The sequence below is a fragment of the Haliotis cracherodii genome, unplaced genomic scaffold (assembly GCF_022045235.1).
Source record: "Haliotis cracherodii isolate W230 unplaced genomic scaffold, xgHalCrac1.p SCAF_1, whole genome shotgun sequence".
Taxonomy (NCBI): Eukaryota; Metazoa; Mollusca; class Gastropoda; order Lepetellida; family Haliotidae; genus Haliotis; species Haliotis cracherodii.
Genome location: NW_027266264.1, coordinates 60,382,684 through 60,404,541, shown reverse-complemented (window position 1 = coordinate 60,404,541; position 21,858 = coordinate 60,382,684). Strand labels below are relative to the sequence as shown.

The window sequence follows — 21,858 nt, the reverse complement described above, 5'->3', positions numbered from 1 at the left end:
TTTCTCCACAGCCAATGTAGTTTGAATTAAAAAAATTAAAACATATCTACAGCTGTTATTACGAATTACGTGAAACTAGCCGTACTACTAATGTCATCGTGCTAAATTCGTCTGCTAGTTTACGTGTGATACCTGATTATATTTAAATTTTGTTTTAAGGAGATTACATCCATTGCATTTAAACACACGAGAATATTGATCTATTTAGATGGTTTGGGGGATTAATGTCTACATCAACAAATATTTTTTGACGCGGGAAACATGCATCCATACATTATTTTGAATATGTGCCTGTCACAGTTAGATTCGCTCGAGAAGGCTCAGAAACAAAGACATGGATCTATTTTTAGACCGTATTGCACATCTGCTTTCTCTTAATTGTCGGTTTGCGTGTGCATCTCTCTTTTTTACCAGTTTGTTTACAGAGGGCCGCCGAATTTGTAGCAGACATGCACGCGAAATGAACACGAAAGCGATGGAGATCAATTGTACATTGTACTTAATTAAGCATATTGAGATATTGAATAGGTTATTGCGAATCATTTCCCAGTATTATTTAATATCATAGCATTGTACTGTTTCCAAACAATAAATACCAGAATGATTTGTTTTAGATTTATTCAATCATTATCCTATAAAAGTAGAATATGCATACTTATTATCATTTTTGTTTATTAACTCATTCAAAACGCTATAACCCAATGAAAACAGCTAAGCGGTTATAATACTGTTGTTAAAGCTACAAATTGTGTATATGTTAATATCCTTAGTTAGGGCTCGCAAGCGAAGCAGCACGGCCGCATCCAGGTTATTCACCACCTGAAGTATTCATTGCAATATGTTTGTCTGGAAGGGCCCGGCGTGACTGTTCCCACTGGACGCTATCGTGACCCATGGAATCTCGCTGTGCCGTACTAATCAAATAAATTCCGGTGCACAGGAAATAGGTAAACACCGACACTAAAAACTAATAAGAGTTTGGATGATTTTAGCACAGTCCGACTATTTTCAGCAGGGCGTGACCTAAAAAATACCCAACGTCATTGTATAGCCTGAGCGGAATAGTCCCAGCAAGGGTAAAACAAAGTACAGGGCCTGTCATTGCCCTGGAAACCCCCGAGGCGACCAATATGAGGCACGCGCGTGTTTTGTACAAGATATAATATGCACGATGGCTGAATTTCTACAAGTAGCCAAAATGTTAGATACAATCACAGGCAATACACTTATGCCCCTATACATATATAGTGTAATATATGTGGTATATAACTGCACAACTCCCACTATATAGCCCTCTATAGTCTGTCATACAGACCCTGAAACAAATATATCCAATACAGCCCATGGAAGTCTATAATATTTGGCAAGTCTAGATTAGTGCTGTATCATGACAATAAGGAAGGTCTCTAGCTCCTTTTTATTATATTTTATAACTATAAATTACTATAATTTAACAACTGTTTTTTTTCTGAGAAATAGTTCATTTCAGAGGCTAGATGTCAGTCTAATCCCTGTACGATATTGATCGGTAGAGGCCTGTGCGTGGATCTGCTTTATATGAAGACCATCTACCTGTATTCAATTCAATGGGAGGCGTATTTTCTTTCCGAGATGTATGTGTGTGTTGCGAATGATTTAAGTAGCCTTGCCATTCACGATTCTTGCCAGTGTTGAAAATATCCCCCATACTATACTTGTTTTCATTAAACAAAAAATGTGATATGTCATGATATGTTTGTGTTTGCTGGAACTTTCTGTTAATAAGCTGCCTGCATGCGAATTTTAATAGTTATTAACACTCATTTTTAATTACACAGTTCTTTCATTGGTCGACAAAAGTAAGAACATTAAATAATGGGAGTGAGTGAGTTAGGTTAACGCCGAATTTACCGGTATTTCAGTTATATCTAAGTGTGTCAGATTGATGAGTGAGAAGACCGGGGTAGAATGTAGAGTGAGTTAGGTTAACGCCGAATTTACCGGTATTTCAGTTATATCTAAGTGTGTCAGATTGATGAGTGAGAAGACCGGGGTAGAATGTAGAGTGAGTGAGTGTGCTAGGTTAACGCCGAATTTACCAGTATTTCAGTTATATCTAAGTGTGTCAGATTGATGAGTGAGAAGACCGGGGTAGAATGTAGAGTGAGTTAGGTTAACGCCGAATTTACCAGTATTTCAGTTATATCTAAGTGTGTCAGATTGATGAGTGAGAAGACCGGTGTAGAATGTAGAGTGAGTGAGTGAGTTAGGTTAACGCCGAATTTACCAGTATTTCAGTTATACCTCGGTGTGTCAGATTGATGAGTGAGAAGACCGGGGTAGAATGTAGAGTGAGTTAGGTTAACGCCGAATTTACCAGTATTTCAGTTATACCTCGGTGTGTCAGATTGATGAGTGAGAAGACCTGGGTAGAATGTAGAGTGAGTGAGTGAGTTAGGTTAACGCCGAATTTACCAGTATTTCAGTTATATCTCAGTGTGTCAGATTGATGAGTGAGAAGACCGGTGTAGAATGTAGAGTGAGTGAGTGAGTTAGGTTAACGCCGAATTTACCAGTATTTCAGTTATACCTCGGTGTGTCAGATTGATGAGTGAGAAGACCGGGGTAGAATGTAGAGTGAGTTAGGTTAACGCCGAATTTACCAGTATTTCAGTTATACCTCGGTGTGTCAGATTGATGAGTGAGAAGACCTGGGTAGAATGTAGAGTGAGTGAGTGAGTTAGGTTAACGCCGAATTTACCAGTATTTCAGTTATATCTCAGTGTGTCAGATTGATGAGTGAGAAGACCGGGGTAGAATGTAGAGTGAGTGAGTGAGTTAGGTTAACGCCGAATTTACCAGTATTTCAGTGATACCTCGGTGTGTCTGATTGATGAGTGAGAAGACCGGGGTAGAATGTAGAGTGAGTGAGTTAGGATTTAGACCTGATTTTACTATAATTTCAGTTATACCTCGGTGTGTCAGATTGATGAGTGAGAAGACCGGGTTAGAATGTAGAGTGATTGAGTGAGTTAGGTTAACGCCGAATTTACCAGTATTTCAGTTATACCTCGGTGTGTCAGATTGATGAGTGAGAAGACCGGGGTAGAATGTAGAGTGAGCGAGTGATTTAGGATTTAGACCTGATTTTACTAGTATTTCAGTTATACCTCGGTGTGTCAGATTGATGAGTGAGAAGACCGGGTTAGAATGTAGAGTGAGTGAGTGATTTAGGATTTAGACCTGATTTTACTAGTATTTCAGTTATACCTCGGTGTGTCAGATTGATGAGTGAGAAGACCGGGTTAGAATGTAGAGTGATTGAGTGAGTTAGGTTAACGCCGAATTTACCAGTATTTCAGTTATACCTCGGTGTGTCAGATTGATGAGTGAGAAGACCGGGGTAGAATGTAGAGTGAGTGAGTGTGCTAGGTTAACGCCGAATTTACCAGTATTTCAGTTATACCTCGGTGTGTCAGATTGATGAGTGAGAAGACCGGGTTAGAATGTAGAGTGATTGAGTGAGTTAGGTTAACGCCGAATTTACCAGTATTTCAGTTATACCTCGGTGTGTCAGATTGATGAGTGAGAAGACCGGGGTAGAATGTAGAGTGAGTGAGTGATTTAGGATTTAGACCTGATTTTACTAGTATTTCAGTTATACCTCGGTGTGTCAGATTGATGAGTGAGAAGACCGGGTTAGAATGTAGAGTGATTGAGTGAGTTAGGTTAACGCCGAATTTACCAGTATTTCAGTTATACCTCGGTGTGTCAGATTGATGAGTGAGAAGACCGGGGTAGAATGTAGAGTGAGTGAGTGATTTAGCATTTAACCCTGATTTTACTGTGATATAACTTGTATACTGTTCATACCCAACTCACTTCTTATAAAAGAAGCTGCATGTGCATTGTGGGAACAAAATACATGTGTACATGCATGAACTTATCAATAAATGATAATAAATAATTGAAGACAGGTTTTTGTCTTCATTGATTTTATTTCTTTGTTCCTAAAAATCAAATGTATCTCAGAACCTTGTAGAAACAATAACGAAGAAGGAGTCACGCCCACTTTCGACAAATTTGGTGAAGGGGAGGTAAGTTTCAAATTAGCTCCCTTTGTATTAAAAATGGCGACTTCCATGTGCAGGGCATGGGTGTCGAGAAACATCAAAGTTTTCAGTAGAGGAATTTCATTTTCAGGTGCAATATGGTTTTTTTACACTATATTACTGTAAATTACATTACATTAATTTGTCTGTGAGAAGCATACATTATTGGTATCTTTGCTTGTTGTTGGCAGGCAAGTATGTTTGTTTGCATCGCCGGTGCTGTGTCTGTGCAGCTGTGGCTGTCAGTGCCAAGCCAAGGTCGTCTTTCTGAATCCCCATTAATATACCAAGATGTTTACCCGTTGTATTTCATGGTGGCACTTTACGATCACTTGGTAAACGAGAACGAATTATTTCTGATAGTGACTGAGGTCTTGTGAAACTACAATGCGGTCACCCGGCATATTAAACTGTTTGCCAATTAACAATGATTAATTAACTCATTAGCTTCAAGCTGTCATTGTCAGTTCGATCCTCCACGCTGCGCAAATTGAAGTCTCATTTTGTAACCTACACTGACAGCCTTAAAACAAATACTTCTTAGAAAGACAAATTGAAAACATTAAGAATTAAATTTCTTGGTAAAATGTCGGAATGATCCCAAACACACCCTCACCCACCACTCTTACCAACCACTCTCACCACTCCAGACTTGAGTAGAATGTTATAAAGGCATGAATCATTGTCATGTATTAACATCTGGTGGATGTCACATAGTAAAAGTGGAGAAGAATATATAGTCACGGTTTCACACCTAATATCCCCAATCACTATTGTTATGATAAACACCTATTACCACAGGTTAAGGGACTGACCATATAATGTTCTGGGATGTGTGGGGGATTTTTTATGTAGACCAGATATGTTTTCAGCTGCAGCTGCAAAACCAGTTATTTTTTTACTTAAAACTATAAGCCTGCATACCTTTAAAACAGAACACATCTCGTGACAATGTTATTTTTCATGGTAGAAAATTATGTTTGTTTTTAACAGTCTGATGCATAATCATGATAAGAATTGTTGTAAGTCAGCTTTAAATGACACAAGACTAAAACAACATCCAATCAAAATATATTCATGATGGAGAAAAATTAAGTCTGAATAAGTCCGAAATAAGTCACAAACAAGAGAGATGGACCCTCCTAAAATTGATGATTGTAGTGTGTACGTGTCGGCCAACAAAAAATTAATTTATTTATTAATAAATCCAATATGTTGCGAATTCTATTCCTTATTTGAACTTTCATCAGGTGTAATCGCCTTGACACGCTGAAATACTGTACAATATGTTCAATGGAGTGTTATTACTCTTTAAGGAAAATTAACCCTTGTGCATGTTGTAAGTACCCTTAATATCTTAGGTCAGGTGAGCTACAAAGCCCCGTACAATTGTGCTTTGATGTTTCATTATGTTCCTACTTATGTTTCAGCTCGCAGACACCTACTGTCAGAAGCATACAGTTGTCAAGATGCCTGGCAAAAGCGATTACAGTCTCCTATTCTTTCAAATGTTTCATTAAGTAAGTCCTAGTTTGTTGATACAGAATCACTTAGGAATTTCTGGGCATTGAATCCTCAATAACACCTGCAAATTACTTTCTGAAGTACTGTCGTTCTATGTGAACTATTGCAGTTGTAAGAGAGACACAACATCACCCTGGAATATGATGACGTCATGACACAGTAGATGATGTCACTGCTGTGACAGTTGAACTTCCGTGGTTAGCAGAAGCTGGATAACCCCAACTAACCTAAGATCTAAGTTATATATTGATCAAACTTAATATTTAGTCGACATGGTATCCATTTCGGCAAGCCAAATGGCATGTTTTTCAGATGTCAATCTCCTTAAGATCAGATCTTGGCTCTCGCTACTGATAAACAAAGATCTGAAGACACCCCTTTACAGGTCACAAATCAGAGCGTTGCTTACCATATCGGCAAAGTGACAGTTGGACTGAGGTTTTCTAATCATGCAACCTTAAAAATGTAAACACAGCATATTCTGAATGACAGTTATGGACTGTAATTTGATCTCTCTCCCTCTCCCTCCCCCTCTCCCTCTCCTTCTCACATGATTTTTAACCAATCACATTGCAGCACACACTCCTATGTGCTTCAGATTTATGTGAAATCTTATTTTGCATATATTTGATTCAGCATCAGGCAATATTCTCCACTTAAACCCATGTTTAATATGTTTAATGTGATGCTAAACACTCCAGCTTGAGCTTGGTTCTTCCTACATTTTGTATTTTTGTTACAGATGAATTTGCTGTCCAGTTGCGTGACCGGTTTGAGAAACAGAAAAGAGCCAGTGTGATTGATGTTGACATTGTAAGTGTTCCTCGTCATGTACACTGTTGGTAAACTAGACATGATTGTAGTTTGTTTGTTTGTTTGTTGTTTAATGCCACACTCAGCAATATTCCAGCTAGATGAGGGCGGTCTGTAAATAATCGAGTCATACAGTTCAGTGATTGACATCATGAACATTGATCCACACAATTGGCATAGGATGACATGGATCAACCAAGTCAGCGTCCCAATAAGATTCAAATGACATGAACAATACAATACACTGTTGTCTCGTGACATGATATGACCCTGGGGCACATATGATTTTTATGAATCCAGATATGTTTGCCCTCCTAGATAATAAATCTGGAATATTGCTTAGTGCTGTGTTAATTGACAAGCAAACCTATGTAACAGGGTGGGCAATATCAATGACTTTGTCTTGTTTTCACAATAAGGGGCACTGGTGGCCTTGTTGTCTCCTACGCAGCAATTCCATACTCAAGAGTTGTGTCCCTTGGGCTTGTCGGAAACCTATGATCATTGGTTCATATACCGGTTGAACCTGATTGTTTTATAGGTTTGTCACTGTCATACCCATGCTCTAAGTAGATGTTTAGGACCTGTTTCACTTTGGGTTGTATGTCTACGTCAAAAAACTACACTGCAATAGTTTGGCTGCTATAACTAGTGTTTTGTCTATGTGCGTAAACTACACTGCAATAGTTTGGCTGCTATAACTAGTGTTGTGTCTATCTCCGTTAACTACACTGCAATAGTTTGGCTGCTATAACTAGTGTTGTGTCTATGTCCGTAAACTACTCTGGTTGCTGTAACTACCGTTGTGTGTGTACAGCTGGTCAACAAGATGCACGAGATGGATGTCTCAGACGCCGACTACATGGAGGACCTTATACACAGGTAACCGGTCACCTTACACTGTTACTACCTGTATACTTTACATAACCTTTCAATTTAATTGTGTCCTTCGAGGTGGTCGGGTAGCCCAGTGGTTAAAGCATTTGCTTGCCCAGCCGAAGATCTGGGTTCGATTCCAAACGTGGGTACAATGTGTGAAGCCCATTTTTGGTGTCCCCAGCTGTGATATTACTTGCATATTGCTAAAAGCGGCGTAAGACCATACTCAATCACTCACTCACTTGTGTCCTGTACATTGACGACTTTATATGCAGGTAATCTGTCACCTTACTTGTGGAGGCGGTGGTGTAGCCTAGTGGCTAAAGCATTTGCTTGCCACGCCAAAGATCAGGGTTTGATTCCCCATATGGGTACAATTTTGTGGAGCCCTTTTTTGGTGTCCCCTGCCGTGAAATTGCTGGAATATTACTAAGAGTTATAAAACAATACTCACTCACTCACTCACTTTGCTGGTGTCCTATATACGTTGATGACTTTATACACATCACCTTACTTGTGTCGTTTAGATTGACAAACTTGCTAAAACGTGGGGTTTGGATGATTGCTACCTATGTTGTGATGGCTGGTACCATACCCTGATTGTGGGAATTAAGGTTAAGGCTATGAACCACCTGTTGGTGTGGTCAAGTTTTGCTGATTAACATTTCTTAAGACCTCAGTAATCATGATGATGTCTCCTTAAATAATCCTGTGATAATGACATATGATAGTATAATCCTGGTCATGAAGCGGTATGTGATAATGACATATGATAGTATAATCCTGGTCATGAAGCAGTATGTGATAATGATATATGATACTATAATCCTGGTCATGAAGCAGTATGTGATAATGACATATGATAGTATAATCCTGGTCATGAAGCAGTATGTGATAATGACATATGATACTATAATCCTGGTCATGAAGCAGTATGTGATAATGACATATGATAGTATAATCCTGGTCATGAAGCGGTATGTGATAATGACATATGATGCTATAATCCTGGTCATGAAGCGGTATGTGATATGACATATGATAGTATAATCCTGGTCATGAAGCAGTATGTGATAATGACATATGATACTATAATCCTGGTCATGAAGCGGTATGTGATAATGACTTATGATAGTATAATCCTGGTCATGAAGCGGTATGTGATAATGACATATGATAGTATAATCCTGGTCATGAAGCAGTATGTGATAATGACATATGATACTATAATCCTGGTCATGAAGCGGTATGTGATAATGACATATGATGCTATAATCCTGGTCATGAAGCGGTATGTGATATGACATATGATAGTATAATCCTGGTCATGAAGCAGTATGTGATAATGACATATGATACTATAATCCTGGTCATGAAGCTGTATGTGATAATGACTTATGATAGTATAATCCTGGTCATGAAGCGGTATGTGATAATGACATATGATAGTATAATCCTGGTCATGAAGCAGTATGTGATAATGACATATGATAGTATAATCCTGGTCATGAAGCAGTATGTGATAATGACATATGATAGTATAATCCTGGTCATGAAGCGGTATCTGATAATGACATATGATACTATAATATTCAAGTCAAGTACATAGATCTAGACATTGTGTGTCTCTATTAACTTGTTGCTCTTGTAATTAAAAATTCATGGATTTTTTCACTACAGATTTCGAAATAGTGAGGATGCCGTCCCAGTAAAAGACTCAATAGTCCATGCCATCGTCCGTGCGTACATCGATCTCGGGCTGACGGACAGACTCCTGGACATGATGAGAAATAGGGTAACTACACGACTTTATGGGAGAATGGTATACATCAAGACCTGTGAGCTGAATTCACTGCAGAGCTGTATCCCTTAGACACATACAACTGAAGTATTTTTTAGGACTACCCTCTCTCTCTTTCTCTCACTCTCACTCTCACTCGGGGCGGTTGGGTAGCCTTGTGGTTAAAGCGTTCACTCGTCACGCCGAAGATCCGGGTTCGAATCCCGACATGGGTACAATGTGTGAAGCCCATTTCTGGTGTCCCCCGCCTTGATATTGCTGGAATATTGCTAAAAGCGGCGTAAAACCAAACTCACTCACCCACTCACCCTGGCACTCACCTTGGCACTCAGCATTTAGTAGCTAAAACAGAGATTGGTCGGCTTTGAGTCAGTATACTGTGTCTGAGTGGGGTATTCATGTTAAACTGAGGCATAGTATCTCAGTGGACCAGCACTATAAATCAGCATCAGTCCGGACTGGAACAAGCAGCCTCCCACACCCACACACACAAACACACATGTGAACACAACGTTGAACCCCATTTCATCTCACCTCACCTACATGACCTATGAGTGCAATGTTAAACAACAAACAGTAATTAGTATTTGATGTCGTTTCTCATGTCCTCAGGAGCCTTATTTACACGTTTCTGATGACACAAACATCCTTTGTTTGATTCCAGAGGGACTATGGTATTTTCCCTGACAGCTACGCCACAAACATCCTCATGGATCACTTCATCAAGGGAGACAATTATGCAGGTACGCCCCATATAGATCATCACATATACAAACATGCCAGCAACATCGTCTTCGGGGAAATGTTTGGATCCTTTGCATCAGATTTGATATGGAATACACTGAATATATTGTGGACATCAGATAAGTCTTGGCTCGGCACTTACGGATGCCTTACGTGAGATGTCAGATGTCAGTCAGTGTAGAATATCTTCTAGTTATTAATAAACACTGTATGACTGAGATATTGTTGATAACATGTATTATTCTGAATCACTTATTCACTCGCTAATCACTGAAATGTACATCAGATGAAATGTGTTAATGTTGTGTGATCAGATGCGGCAAGGGTGTCATACGAGGTGATGCTGCAGGAGGACTTCAGCCACCCCATCTCCTTCAGACTGTCCCTCCTGGCAGCCGTCAAGCACCTGCTCACCTCCAACATGGCTGACCTAGCGCTGCAACCAACACCTGACAATCCTGAGGTGGGTTGTGGTCTAAGGGAGATAACTCAGTCAGCTTGACAGACTAGTGTCTGGAATATCTGCCTTCCCCAATTCTCGTGTCCTGTCTGTTTAGTAATATACCCTCACCCTCACCCAAACCCACACCCTCACCCACACACTCACCCTCACACCCAGATAACTGTTGAGCATCTTATGTTACAGGAGGAGGAAGATTGGGTGAAGGTCAAGGTCATCAGATATCCTTACTATGATGACCACTTTGATATCAAGGACGAGCGCTTTCTACTTGGCAAGACCCTCTACATGCTTGGTGGCTGTGTTCAGAACAATGACAGGCTCAGTAGCTCCCTGAAAGTGATGGGCCTGGGCTTGTACCAGAAGTTTGACAAGGGCTTGCATCTCCTTGAGGAAATTGCCAACACAAACAAGAAGGATGCTATCCATGAAGAGGCTGTGAGTTTACTGATAACAAATGGTTCAATAGAACAGAAGTGTCACTGTCTCTAGAGGACAATTGTCATGTCATTATTGAATACAATTTACTGATGAGTTTACTGATAACAAATAGTTCAATAAAACATAAGTGTCACTATCTCTAGATGACAATAGTCATGTAAATATTGAATATAACTTACTTATGAGTTTACTGATAGCACATAGTTCAATAGAACAGAAGTGTCACTCACTAGATGACAATAGTCATATCAATATTGAATACAACTTACTGATGAGTTTACTGATAGCAAATAGTCCAATAGAACAGAAGTGTCACTCACTAGAAGACAATAGTCATATAGATATTGAATACAACTTACTGATGTGTTAACTGATAGCAAATAGTTAATAATACAATAGAACATAATGAAACAAAGTGACTAGAGGCATGTGAATGTTAAATACGTAGTACAATTTTTACTGTAGAATCCGAATGTGGGCTCGTACTGTCTGTCTAATGTTTTTGACAACAATATGGGGTGGCTATTACCTGCAGCTGACCCTCTGCCAACACATCCTATAGTCTGGTCATGTGTTTCTTGACAGTGTGTTTATGGACACAATATGTATGTTCAGGGCTCAGTTTAGCTATATATGTATAACATGCACCAATGCAGCCTATTATTGAAAAGTGCAACCTAATATTTGTCTACATGCCAAAAATTTCAAATTTGTGTCCAACCTTGTCTAGTCTATTTAACACTCTCAATACCTCCATGCTTTATTTACTATGTGTAATTTTTCATGCTCTCATGGGCTTGATGTAATCAAACTCTTGGGCAGGATTATGTATACATGTTCCTATTGCATTTCACAGCAATGCATCATTAATGTTTGAGACACTGGCAGCAGACTGGCCTGCTTGGATAAATTTATGGGACCCGGGTGCAACCTGGCTTTGTCTGGTTCAACTATGTTTTCATGTCAACATGCATCTGGTGAAGTTCAATCAAGTTCCTTAATTTGAGCCCTGGGCCCACTTGCACAAAGCGATCTTAGCACTAAGACTATCGTAAGCCTATGTAAAGTATGGGAGTTACGATCACCTTAGAGCTAAGAAAGCTTTGTGTACGTGGGCCCTGATGTATTTGTATGCACATTTACTTTTAGATATCCATCAACAAAATGATCTGGGTTTTTTTTCAGTCTTGGTACTGCTTGTTTTGGGGATATTTTTTCATTTTGCAAATGAAGTGATATACAATACATAGGTTTTAATGACTTATCCATACAAAACCCATTATCATATCTTGATGATACAGTGAATTTGGTGTTTGGTGTCTATCCTAGACTCACAGACCCGTGAAGATTCCGGGTTAGAATGGGTCTTCAGCAACCCATGCTTGCCGTAAAAGGCGGCTATGCTTGTCGTAAAAGGCGACTAACGGGATCGGGTAGTCAGGCTCGCTGACTTGGTTGATGCATGTCATCGATCCCAATTGCGTAGGTCGATGCTCATGATATCAATCACTGGATTGTCTGGTCCAGACTTGATTATTTACAGACCGCCGTCATATAGCTGGAATATTGCTGAGTGCGGTGTTAAACAACAAACCAACCAACCAACCAACCAACCTAGACTCACACTAGTGTCTTATAGAAAGAAGCAGAACCATCCAGGTTTTGATAAGACTTTCAGTTATAAGACTGCATGTTAGGACATTTGTCTGTGGTGGGGTGTACAGGATTGTACAAGCTGAATGGTTGCAGGGTGTACACAAACTACACCCTGTTACTCCTGAATCTGTCATGTTGATTTCAAAAGTCCTAAAGACTTATGTTGTTTGAAGTGTATTTGTGTGGCGTTAAGCTCTACCTTCTTGCCCACCCTCGGGAACTCAGTCTCAGTATGACAACTCAAAGTGCATACAGTCAGGTCCCGTTAATCCGAAATTGTTGGTTGCATATGATTATGTCGGATTAACGATATTAGGTAGTATCAACGTTCGTGATAAAAAATCGGACAAATACACGATAGATAACAATAGGAACATGTAGGAAATTGAAAAATGAAATATTCATATTGTTGTGTTACATTTTCAGCGGAATTTGTTTTCTAATCATACAACCACTAAAGTTTAACACAAAACTACTGTTACGGACTGTATGACTGATTTTTAAAGCATAGTCTGGAATGGAAGTCGCTAATTTGAAACTGGTGCCGCAACGCTTAAGAAAGCTGCTTTCTGAGTGGCTAATGTCGACATCCTGTTAGTAATTTCATTGGTCGGTCAAAGTTCGCAAAAGGTCGTTCTGACGTGACCTGTAATGGAATGTCCTCAGCAGAAGCGAGAACTTGTATCCGATTTTAATGAGATTGAGGTAATCTAGGCATGTGATTAACCCGGTTTTGTATATTTAAAGCAGTAATTGTTTATTGTTAAGCAAGTTTATCTCTGCAGCCGTTGAAATATACAGCTACTCGCCGACTCGTCTCGCATCAAAACACGGGGCTGTGTACTCGCGGGCAGATGACCACGGAGTACGCTGATGACTGTGTCGGATTAACGAGACTGATTAATGAGTGATTTCAGCATTTCTTTGCAAATTAGCTGTGCCGAAGTGCGAGACTGTCGGATTAACAGGTCTAAATAGCACTGATATAATCGGTTCCCATCATTAGTGTCGGATAAAGCCGATTGTCAGATTAACGAGACTTGGCTGTATAAGGTCATGTGTGATGAGGCAATCAAAAGTTTCATCCTATCCAACTCAGTTACACAATGATGTCAGTCCGACCGGCTGACTTTGGGGTTTTACAAACCGGTTACTGTCCAAATGGATTGTAATGGATTACAAGTTAAGATAAGATCTAAGGTGACGAAGGCTTAAAGGTACACAGATATGAGCTCTATCACATTGTTGAAACCCTGGATTATAGTTATGTCAGCAATTTGTCAACGGAATCATAATTTGGGCAAATCAGGCATTTGAACCCATCATAAGCAGCCTGTTGTTTCCTTCTGGTGTTCTCTAGGTACACATACACGACTTTAGTTCCACATGAGTTTCTTCTTTAAAGGGTACAACAAGTACAAAGTGGAGACTGCCATCATTTCTGGGAGACTCTTCAGTATCAGCGAAGTAACATGGAAATCGGGATTCACTTCCAGTGACTGATCGGAATGGAATTAATCGATTACAAATTGTATCGTTGTTGTTGGAGATGGCTAGGGGAAGCACCCTTACCTCCTTTTATGGATTTATTAATTAATGAATATCAAATGAAAAGTTGTTTTTTCCTTGTGTGGAATCTAGGTCAGAATAGGTCCCCAGTATGTCATGCTTGTTGCTAGGGCTGGGACAAGTCCAAATTTACTACCCGGGTACCAGGCCCCCTATTACTCTACCCTACCTGGATACACTGTAGGTCTCAAGAGTTGGGAACAAAATGCCTGATTACTGCAGCCCTGTCCAAATTAATTTACATACATGTATCATCGAACGATCAAATCATTCGTACACTGAAGTTAAATGAAGCTTACCCAGACATATACAAGTCAAAAGGAATGTGTGCATCGTCAGAAAGAAATGTGAACATTAGCGACTTGTAGTGTAACCACTGAGCTATAGTGAGTTTTTGTCATTAAACAATATATCACGTGATTCACCAAGGGTCTGGGTAGTCCTGTGGGTACCCGGGCCCTACTCATGACACACACGACCCGAGTACCCAAGTATCACAGTTACCCGTCCCAGCCCTACTTGTTGCATTCCTGTAACACAGCCCAACTAGTGTCATGCAGGGGCGGTCGGGTAGCCTAGTGGTTAAAGGGTTCGCTCGTCACGCCGAAGACCCGGGTACAATGTGTGAAGCCCATTTCTGGTGTCCCCCCGCCGTGATATTGCTTGAATATTGCTAAAAGCAGCATAAAACCATACTCACTCACTCACTCACTCACTAGTGTCATGCATGATGATGGCAGTGACTGACAACATCTCATGAAATAACATTCTGTCTTTCAGTTGAAGATATTTGACGAGAGCATTAAGAATGCAGAAACACGTGACCCGAACTTGGAGGAGAAGGATTTTGGTCTGCGGACAATCGATGACGAGGTGTTTAAGTTGCGGCTCACTCCTGATGGCAAGGAAGAGGTGACTCAAAGATTTGAGGTGAGACAACATGTCAGTGTCTATACTGTTTTTAACACCAAGTGATGCCAGCCAGGGAAGAAGAAGCCCCATGTTCTGGAGATGTGGGCATGAGGTTTATGGTTGTCAATATCTGTCAATGAAATACCCTCTCATGAAGATCTGGGTTAGAACTGATCTTCAGCAATCCATGCTTGTCGTAAGAGGTGACTGACGGGATCGGGTGGTCAGGTTGGCTAAATTTATTGATGCACGTCATCGATCCTAATTGTACAGATGGATGCTAATGATGTCAAACACTGGATTGTCTGGTCCATGCTCGATTCTTTACAGACCGCTGTCATATAGCTGGAATATTGCTGAGTGCAGCATTTAACAACAAACAGACAATGAAATATCTCTCTTCTGAAGCAAATGTGTGCCATTCAGGTGAAATTACCTTCTTCCATTATGGAAAAATAGTAATTATTGGAAGGGTGATGTATACCTCTGTGCAGAGTTGCATCCCTTGGCTGTGCAGAAACCAGTTGGTCGTGGCCTTCAATCCCTGACATGCTGTCCTTGTACATTATAGTGACATGGTGTAAAATATAACCTAAGAATCACTCAAACTGGTGTCAATAGGCTTGTGTTTTTAATTTCTTCATTTGTTGTTTAATGCCACACTCAGCAATATTCGAGCTTATGATGGCGGTCTGTAAATATTCAAGTCAAGATCAGCCAATCCATTGATTGACTTCATGAGCATCTGTCTACGCAACTTATTATGAGACTCGTTCTATGTTTTATGGAGAAATTATTCCAATAAAAAAAGGAGTTGTATAGCTTGCAAGTGAAGTTGTCATGTGACTTGAAAGGACACCCGTGGGGGCATGTCCCATCTTTAGAGCCAGTGTTCGAGCAGATGTTGTAAAAAGATCTATCATTATTGTGAGTTTCACAAATTTAGGGCTTGCATCTGTGCGAGAACCAGAGCATGCGTTTAGTGAAGCTATAGTTGTAACAAAGTGTGGAAAAGAGATATAGTGTGTCAGGTGTGCACATTCTGGTCAACAATGGCCAGGACAGTACTTTGTGTACAGTGACCCGTAGGGAGGGATGACCCTCAGATACCATCCTGCGGTTTAACTTGAGTACCCCACTCAAACACAGTATACTGACTAGGAGCCGACCAGTCCTTGTTTTTGCCCCTCAATGCTGGTCGCCAGACGGGGTAACACCAAGTACCATCTTTTAACATCTTTTTGTATGATGTGGCCGGGGATCGAACCTCGGTCCTTCCACTCTCAGAGGTGATTAAAGTTTCTGATATGTTGGTTTCGGAGATACTATTTTAAATGTAGTGCTTGGATACCTGTAGATTTACCAGTACTAACTTGAATTTAGTTTTTAAATGTTAAATTTAATATGGTTAAATCTATAATATTTCCATTCTTCCATGACTAAAATAAATGTGAAGTCATCAAATATACTGAGTGAAGTCCAGTGAGTGAGTCCAGTGTTTTAAGTGGGTTGTCCATCTGAATTATGGAATTAATGACAACAGCCTTGAAAGAAAATATGGCGCTGTATGTGATCAAGCAGTTTTTTACACCTTAGTACTTCACTCAAACAGGTAATGAAAGCATTTAGCACAGCAACCTTGTGTTCTAAAATAAAAAGGGCACCCCTTATGTAAACTAAACAAGCTCTAAGCAGGGTAACAACAAGTACCATCTTTTGACGTCTATGGGTATGACGCAACCGGGGATTGAACTCCGACCTTATGCTCTCTGGTGGATGCTCTACCACTAGACCATGGAGGTGGTCACGCGTAACCTTAGAAAAGAAAAATGAGGTGAGGAGAAATGAGGTGAGGTGAGGTGAGGTGAAATCGGGTGAGAGGGTGTCTCATGCCGTATTGTTATGAATTATTTCAGACTGCAGTGTGGATGACTTTAACTATCCCAAAGCTAGTGAAAATAACAAGGACAAATAAAAAGCAGACACTATGAAAAATGATTAAATATTTATAGTCATACTTTTTTTATTTAACATAGGATAAGGTCATGAGCATATGAAAATGAAAACAGGGAAACAGATCTTGAAGCAAGGTCGAACTGAAAATTCTTTTCTCTGAAACTCATATTAAAATTACAATAGGACTTTGTAAATATCCTGTTTGTATGTGCCTTGTTATATGCTTACGATTTCCTTGTTGATTTCATATCTTTTAAGCTATCTGCTAAAACTGTCACAATCTGGGATCTCCCGTCTGGAGACAGGGAAACAGATGTACCATGTCGACCAGGAACATGTATATTGTGGCCACATGACAAGAACAGATAGATAGCATCACACACTTTGCACAAACATCCTTAAGGATAAATGATAGTGCATTTATAATTAGTACCTGATTTTCCACATACAAGAGGGGCGGTCGGGTAGCCTAGTGGTTAAAGCGTTCGCTCGTCACGCCGAAGACCCGGGTTCGATTCCCGACATAGGTACAATGTGTGAAGCCCATTTCTGGTGTCCCCCGCCGTGATATTGCTGGAATATTGCTAAAAGCGGCGTAAAACCAAACTCACTCACTCACTCCACATACAAGAGTCTTAAGGAAAACAAGAATATTGCCAGATGCGGCCACTTCCCTGTATGCCATGTATGTTTAAGGTTGGTGAAATATCGTGCTACAGTGTTTCTATCGGAGCGGTCATCAGCCATTCTGTGACTAGTTAACAAAATTCCAAAGAAGTAGAATTAAAGTTTTCAAATTCACTTTTGAATTAACATTGACATGCACTCACATGCCAGGAAATGAAAACATTTGTATACTATCTTGTATTTTGTGCGTAATATATGTATTATTGTATCAAATTAACTGTCACAAATCATGGTCTAAAGTAGCAGAGTATTTGATTTTCAGGGAAATAGACTGAAATTAGAAAATATATTTCCTGATAAAGCTTCCGAGAAAATTAGCCTATTTGGGTAAATCTGTTAAATCTTCGCATTTAATGTTTCTAGTGGTTTAAACACTCCTCAAGAGACGAAACAATAAACAATGCATATCATGCTTATGATATTGCAGTTGGATTCTTATCAATTAAACTTAGTTAAACTTGCACTATATTCAAAATGGAAATATATTTTGACTATATTGATTGATGTGTATCATGTTGTGAATAATTGCTTTAGAATCATTTGAATTTATGCAAATGGACGAGTGTCGCAAGGAAAGTCTGGGTCGACAATCCAAGAATAAAGACCAGGGCAAATCTGGGATTCAAACCAATCATAGGAACTATAAGTGTTTGTCATGCAGGGTTCCTTTAACATGACGACCGACTCCGTGGTCTAGTGGTAGAGTGTCTGCCCGGAGAGCGGAAGGTCAGGGGTTCGATCCCCGGGTGCGTCATACCAAAAGACATTTCAAGATGGAACTTGTTGTGGTGCTCGGCATTAAGGGGCTAAAACAAGGACTGGTCGGCTGGGAGTCAGTATTCTGGGTCTGAGTGCGTATTCATGTTAAACTGCGGCATGGTGGGCTAGCACTATAAAAATCTGCATTAGTCCAGACTGGTACAAGCAGACACACACACTTGCATCGCAAGTGTAACAAATTTGAACTTGATATTAAACCCCATTTCACCTCACCTCACCTCACCTGTAACATTCCGATTAAGTTAGAAATCATGAAATTTAAATTACCTTTACTTTAAAACAACAAAGCATTCTGACGTAATTCCAACAAGTTCAGGTAAATTTTGAAACTAATAGACCTTACAGAATATTGCAAAGTGTAAAATTTCATAGATTGTGTACATAATTGAGAACTCTATAACATGCATACATTGTATGCAAGATTGTCCGAATTATGCTATGGTCGCATCCTAAATAAAATAAGGTTTGTATCCCAAAACAACATCAGAGTCGAACATTGTGATGTTGTTTATCCATGTGTGTCTGATCACACATTATAACTATCTGATCCCTATTTTAGTCGGCTGTTACAGCTAGCATGGGCTGCTGGGGACCTTTCTGACCCAGAATCCTCATGGGGTCCTTGTAAGTAGGGCACCCCTACAATTTAAGAAAATATTTAAATTTTTCCAGGGTGACTGGTGTGAGAGTTGTAATACTTTTTGGTCTATTTATTCAGGAGATTGCCCACAAGCTGCGAAGGAACAACCAGACTATGGAGGACAGTATGCTGCCTGTGGTAGAGTCTCTAGCAGTGTCGGAACTCCCCACATATGAAGCTGCCGACATGACTGCCCAGAGGGCGATGTTGGAGAGGTGGGAGAAGGAGCGGAGTGAGTTGGTGGAGGCACAGATGAAGCAGTACATGAAGCAGCAGCGAGAGGAGGAGATCAAGCAGCAGCTGAAGGAGCTTCAGGAGAAGGAGGAATTGCTGCGTTACTTTGAGTTGCGAGATCAGATCATCCTGGCGAAGTCACGTGCACCAGAAATAAAGCCTCCCATTGTGGATGATGACGAAACGCTGAGGGAGAAGAGAATCAAACGGAGGAAATATCGCCACCATATATAGACTGAAGTGCTGCCTAGAATGGGTTGATGGTGTTTGCATTGCGGACATGTCGGCAGCCTTTGAAATTCATGCTCATCCGCTCCCCGAAACTACTAAATTGTGCTGAGGAAAAGAAAACATCCTATGATGGTAGTCTTCAATGATTTGTAGCATTTGAGGGCTATAATTCTGAAGCAGTTCTCAATGCTTCAATTTCCTACAAATTGGAACTGAATAAACCTGACAGAAAATGTAAACATAGTAAACGTTTGGTCTTGATCAATCTGGACTTGCCACAAACTCTGAAGACCAGAGAAATAAAGAATTTCTAAGGCTGGTCACAGTTTGAAAGTAAGTGGGACCTGGGTGCTCCCAAATTTTCTCGCTGTAGTATCTTTATCTGGAAACCCCCAACGTCTTTGGATATCAACATTAGGGTGTTAGGGACTCCTTGGATTCGTGCTTAGTTTTGAACACTGAAATCAAACCATTGGTAATTGGTGTCATTTCAGAAGTAGTGTCAGTTATTCTGACTCATGATACCAATATGTAGACTATGCATGACACGTGGAATAGGAATCAATGACAGGAGGGTACACAGAGCGACATGGGTTCATAGCTGGAAAGTAACACCAGGAATAGCCAGTGATATTTGCAACTGCTGAGTTTATATTAGTCTACTCACAACTGACTGACCGTTTCGCGAACTTTGACCGGCCACTGAAATGACTAACAAGATATGGACATCAACTAAATAGAAAGCAGCTTTCTCGAGCTTTACGGCACGCGTTTCAACCTGGCGACTTCCATTTCAGACTATGCTTGAAAAATATGTTGACACATTTGTCGATTAAAATTTTGAAAAATGAAGAAACAAACATTCCGGAATGTCTAATATATGGCTGAGATTGACAGACTGTGCAGCGCCTCTTACGTTCAAATGTTTCTCCCACAGAAGCGAGAGAAAGACGATAATTTTGACAGAATCAGTCGTAGGGCCGTAACTGTCGTTCGGAAAACCCCGTGTTAACGTTTTCGAGTTTGCATGATCAGAAAACACATTCCGACTGTCACTTTCATGATCTGGTAAGCGACGCTTGGATTGGTCGGATGAAAGGTCGTTCTGACGTGACCTATAATGACATGTCCTCAGATCTTTGTTTAACGATAGCGAGAACTAAGATCTGATTTTAATGAGATTGTACCATTGTGAGAAGGCACAAAAAGCCCATTGTCATCTGATGTTATGAGCACGTTTTTTCAAATGTTAGGCGAAGGTTACTATGGTAACATCTGATTAGATCACTATAAAATTACTGATTTTATGTGTGTGATAAAAGAGTCACAAAGTAATACAAGTATGTAAAGAATACATTGAAGAATGTGTGAGGAATACATCAATGAATACAAGTATTGTTAGAAGATCATTGTTTCATGGATGTTTGGTACTGCAGCTGGCATATTAGTGCTGATTGTACTGACGAACATGATGATGTTCATGTAGATTATGTTCATGGATATGTTTCAGACTGTTTGATTTTTGAAGAGTGATGTATTATGTATAAAGTAACTGATTCATGTTACTGTTGTCAGATCATAATGACCAAAAGAGCTGATAAATGTGTCTGTTTATACAGCCCAAAATAGCAATATTGAAAAAAAGTAAAAATAAAAAGCACATATGTTGTTTTCGTTATATATTACAAGGTGAATTGTCATACATAAATAATGAATCCCAAATTCACAACCAAGCCCTCGCTCAATGCAGAGACCATATCAGAATATGTTCTCTGTTCAAAGCAAATGAGGTATGTCACATTGTGACCTGTCTAGTGTGATGATGTAACTACTGTTGTATGGATTTACCCGAAAGGTTACCTGTTCATAGATGTGTGCCTTGCCATTCCTATGATCTTGGGTTTGAATCCCGGATTTGCCTTGGTTATGATTCTTGGACGACCTGCAGTACTAATGACTTTTCTCCTGCACATTAATGATTGAAATACTGTTCAAAGTGTGATGAACTTGTTCTTTGAATGACATGTTGGAACAACATGACTCTTTGACGATATTCTTCATTTGTAATAACGTCTCAAGGCCACTCCTTGCCCCTTCAGCAGGTGACGATGGAGCATCTGCCCTGGAATCAACATACCTGTCGGGTAGCCTAGTGGTTAAAGCGTTCGCTCGTCACTCCAAAGTCCCTGGTTCGATTCCCGATGTTGGTACAATGTGTTAGGGGTGGTCGGGTAGCCTAGTGGTTAAAGCGTTCGCTTGTCACACCAAAGACCCTGGTTCGATTCCTGACGTGGGTACAATGTGTGAGGGGCGGTGGGGTAGCCTAGTGGTTAAAGCGTTCGCTTGTCACGCCAAAGACCTGGATTCAATTCCGGACATGGGTACAATGAGTGAAGCCCATTTCTGGTGTCCCCCGCTGTGACATTGCTGTAATATTGCT

At 40.1% G+C, this 21,858-nt stretch overlaps 1 protein-coding gene across 1 annotated transcript; it reads left to right on the top strand.

Annotated features, from left to right (window-relative positions):
• Positions 1–4,109: 4,109 nt before the first annotated feature.
• Positions 4,110–21,072, top strand: LOC139466608 (small ribosomal subunit protein mS27-like). Its single transcript, XM_071248199.1, has 10 exons — positions 4,110–4,182; positions 5,522–5,611; positions 6,358–6,428; positions 7,246–7,310; positions 8,988–9,102; positions 9,773–9,851; positions 10,167–10,315; positions 10,499–10,750; positions 14,759–14,908; positions 19,032–21,072. The coding sequence occupies exons 1-10, from the start codon at positions 4,110–4,112 to the stop codon at positions 19,419–19,421; spliced, it is 1,434 nt and encodes a 477-aa protein (XP_071104300.1). The 3' UTR covers positions 19,422–21,072.
• Positions 21,073–21,858: the final 786 nt, after the last annotated feature.

Bases quoted from the DNA above. Each gene is read 5' to 3' on its own strand.
- LOC139466608 (XM_071248199.1), top strand. From the start codon at position 4,110: ATGGCGACTTCCATGTGCAGGGCATGGGTGTCGAGAAACATCAAAGTT. The intron at 4,183-5,521 runs GTGCAATATGGT...CTTATGTTTCAG, and splicing joins TAGAGGAATTTCATTTTCAG to CTCGCAGACACCTACTGTCA. The intron at 10,751-14,758 runs GTGAGTTTACTG...TCTGTCTTTCAG, and splicing joins ATGCTATCCATGAAGAGGCT to TTGAAGATATTTGACGAGAG.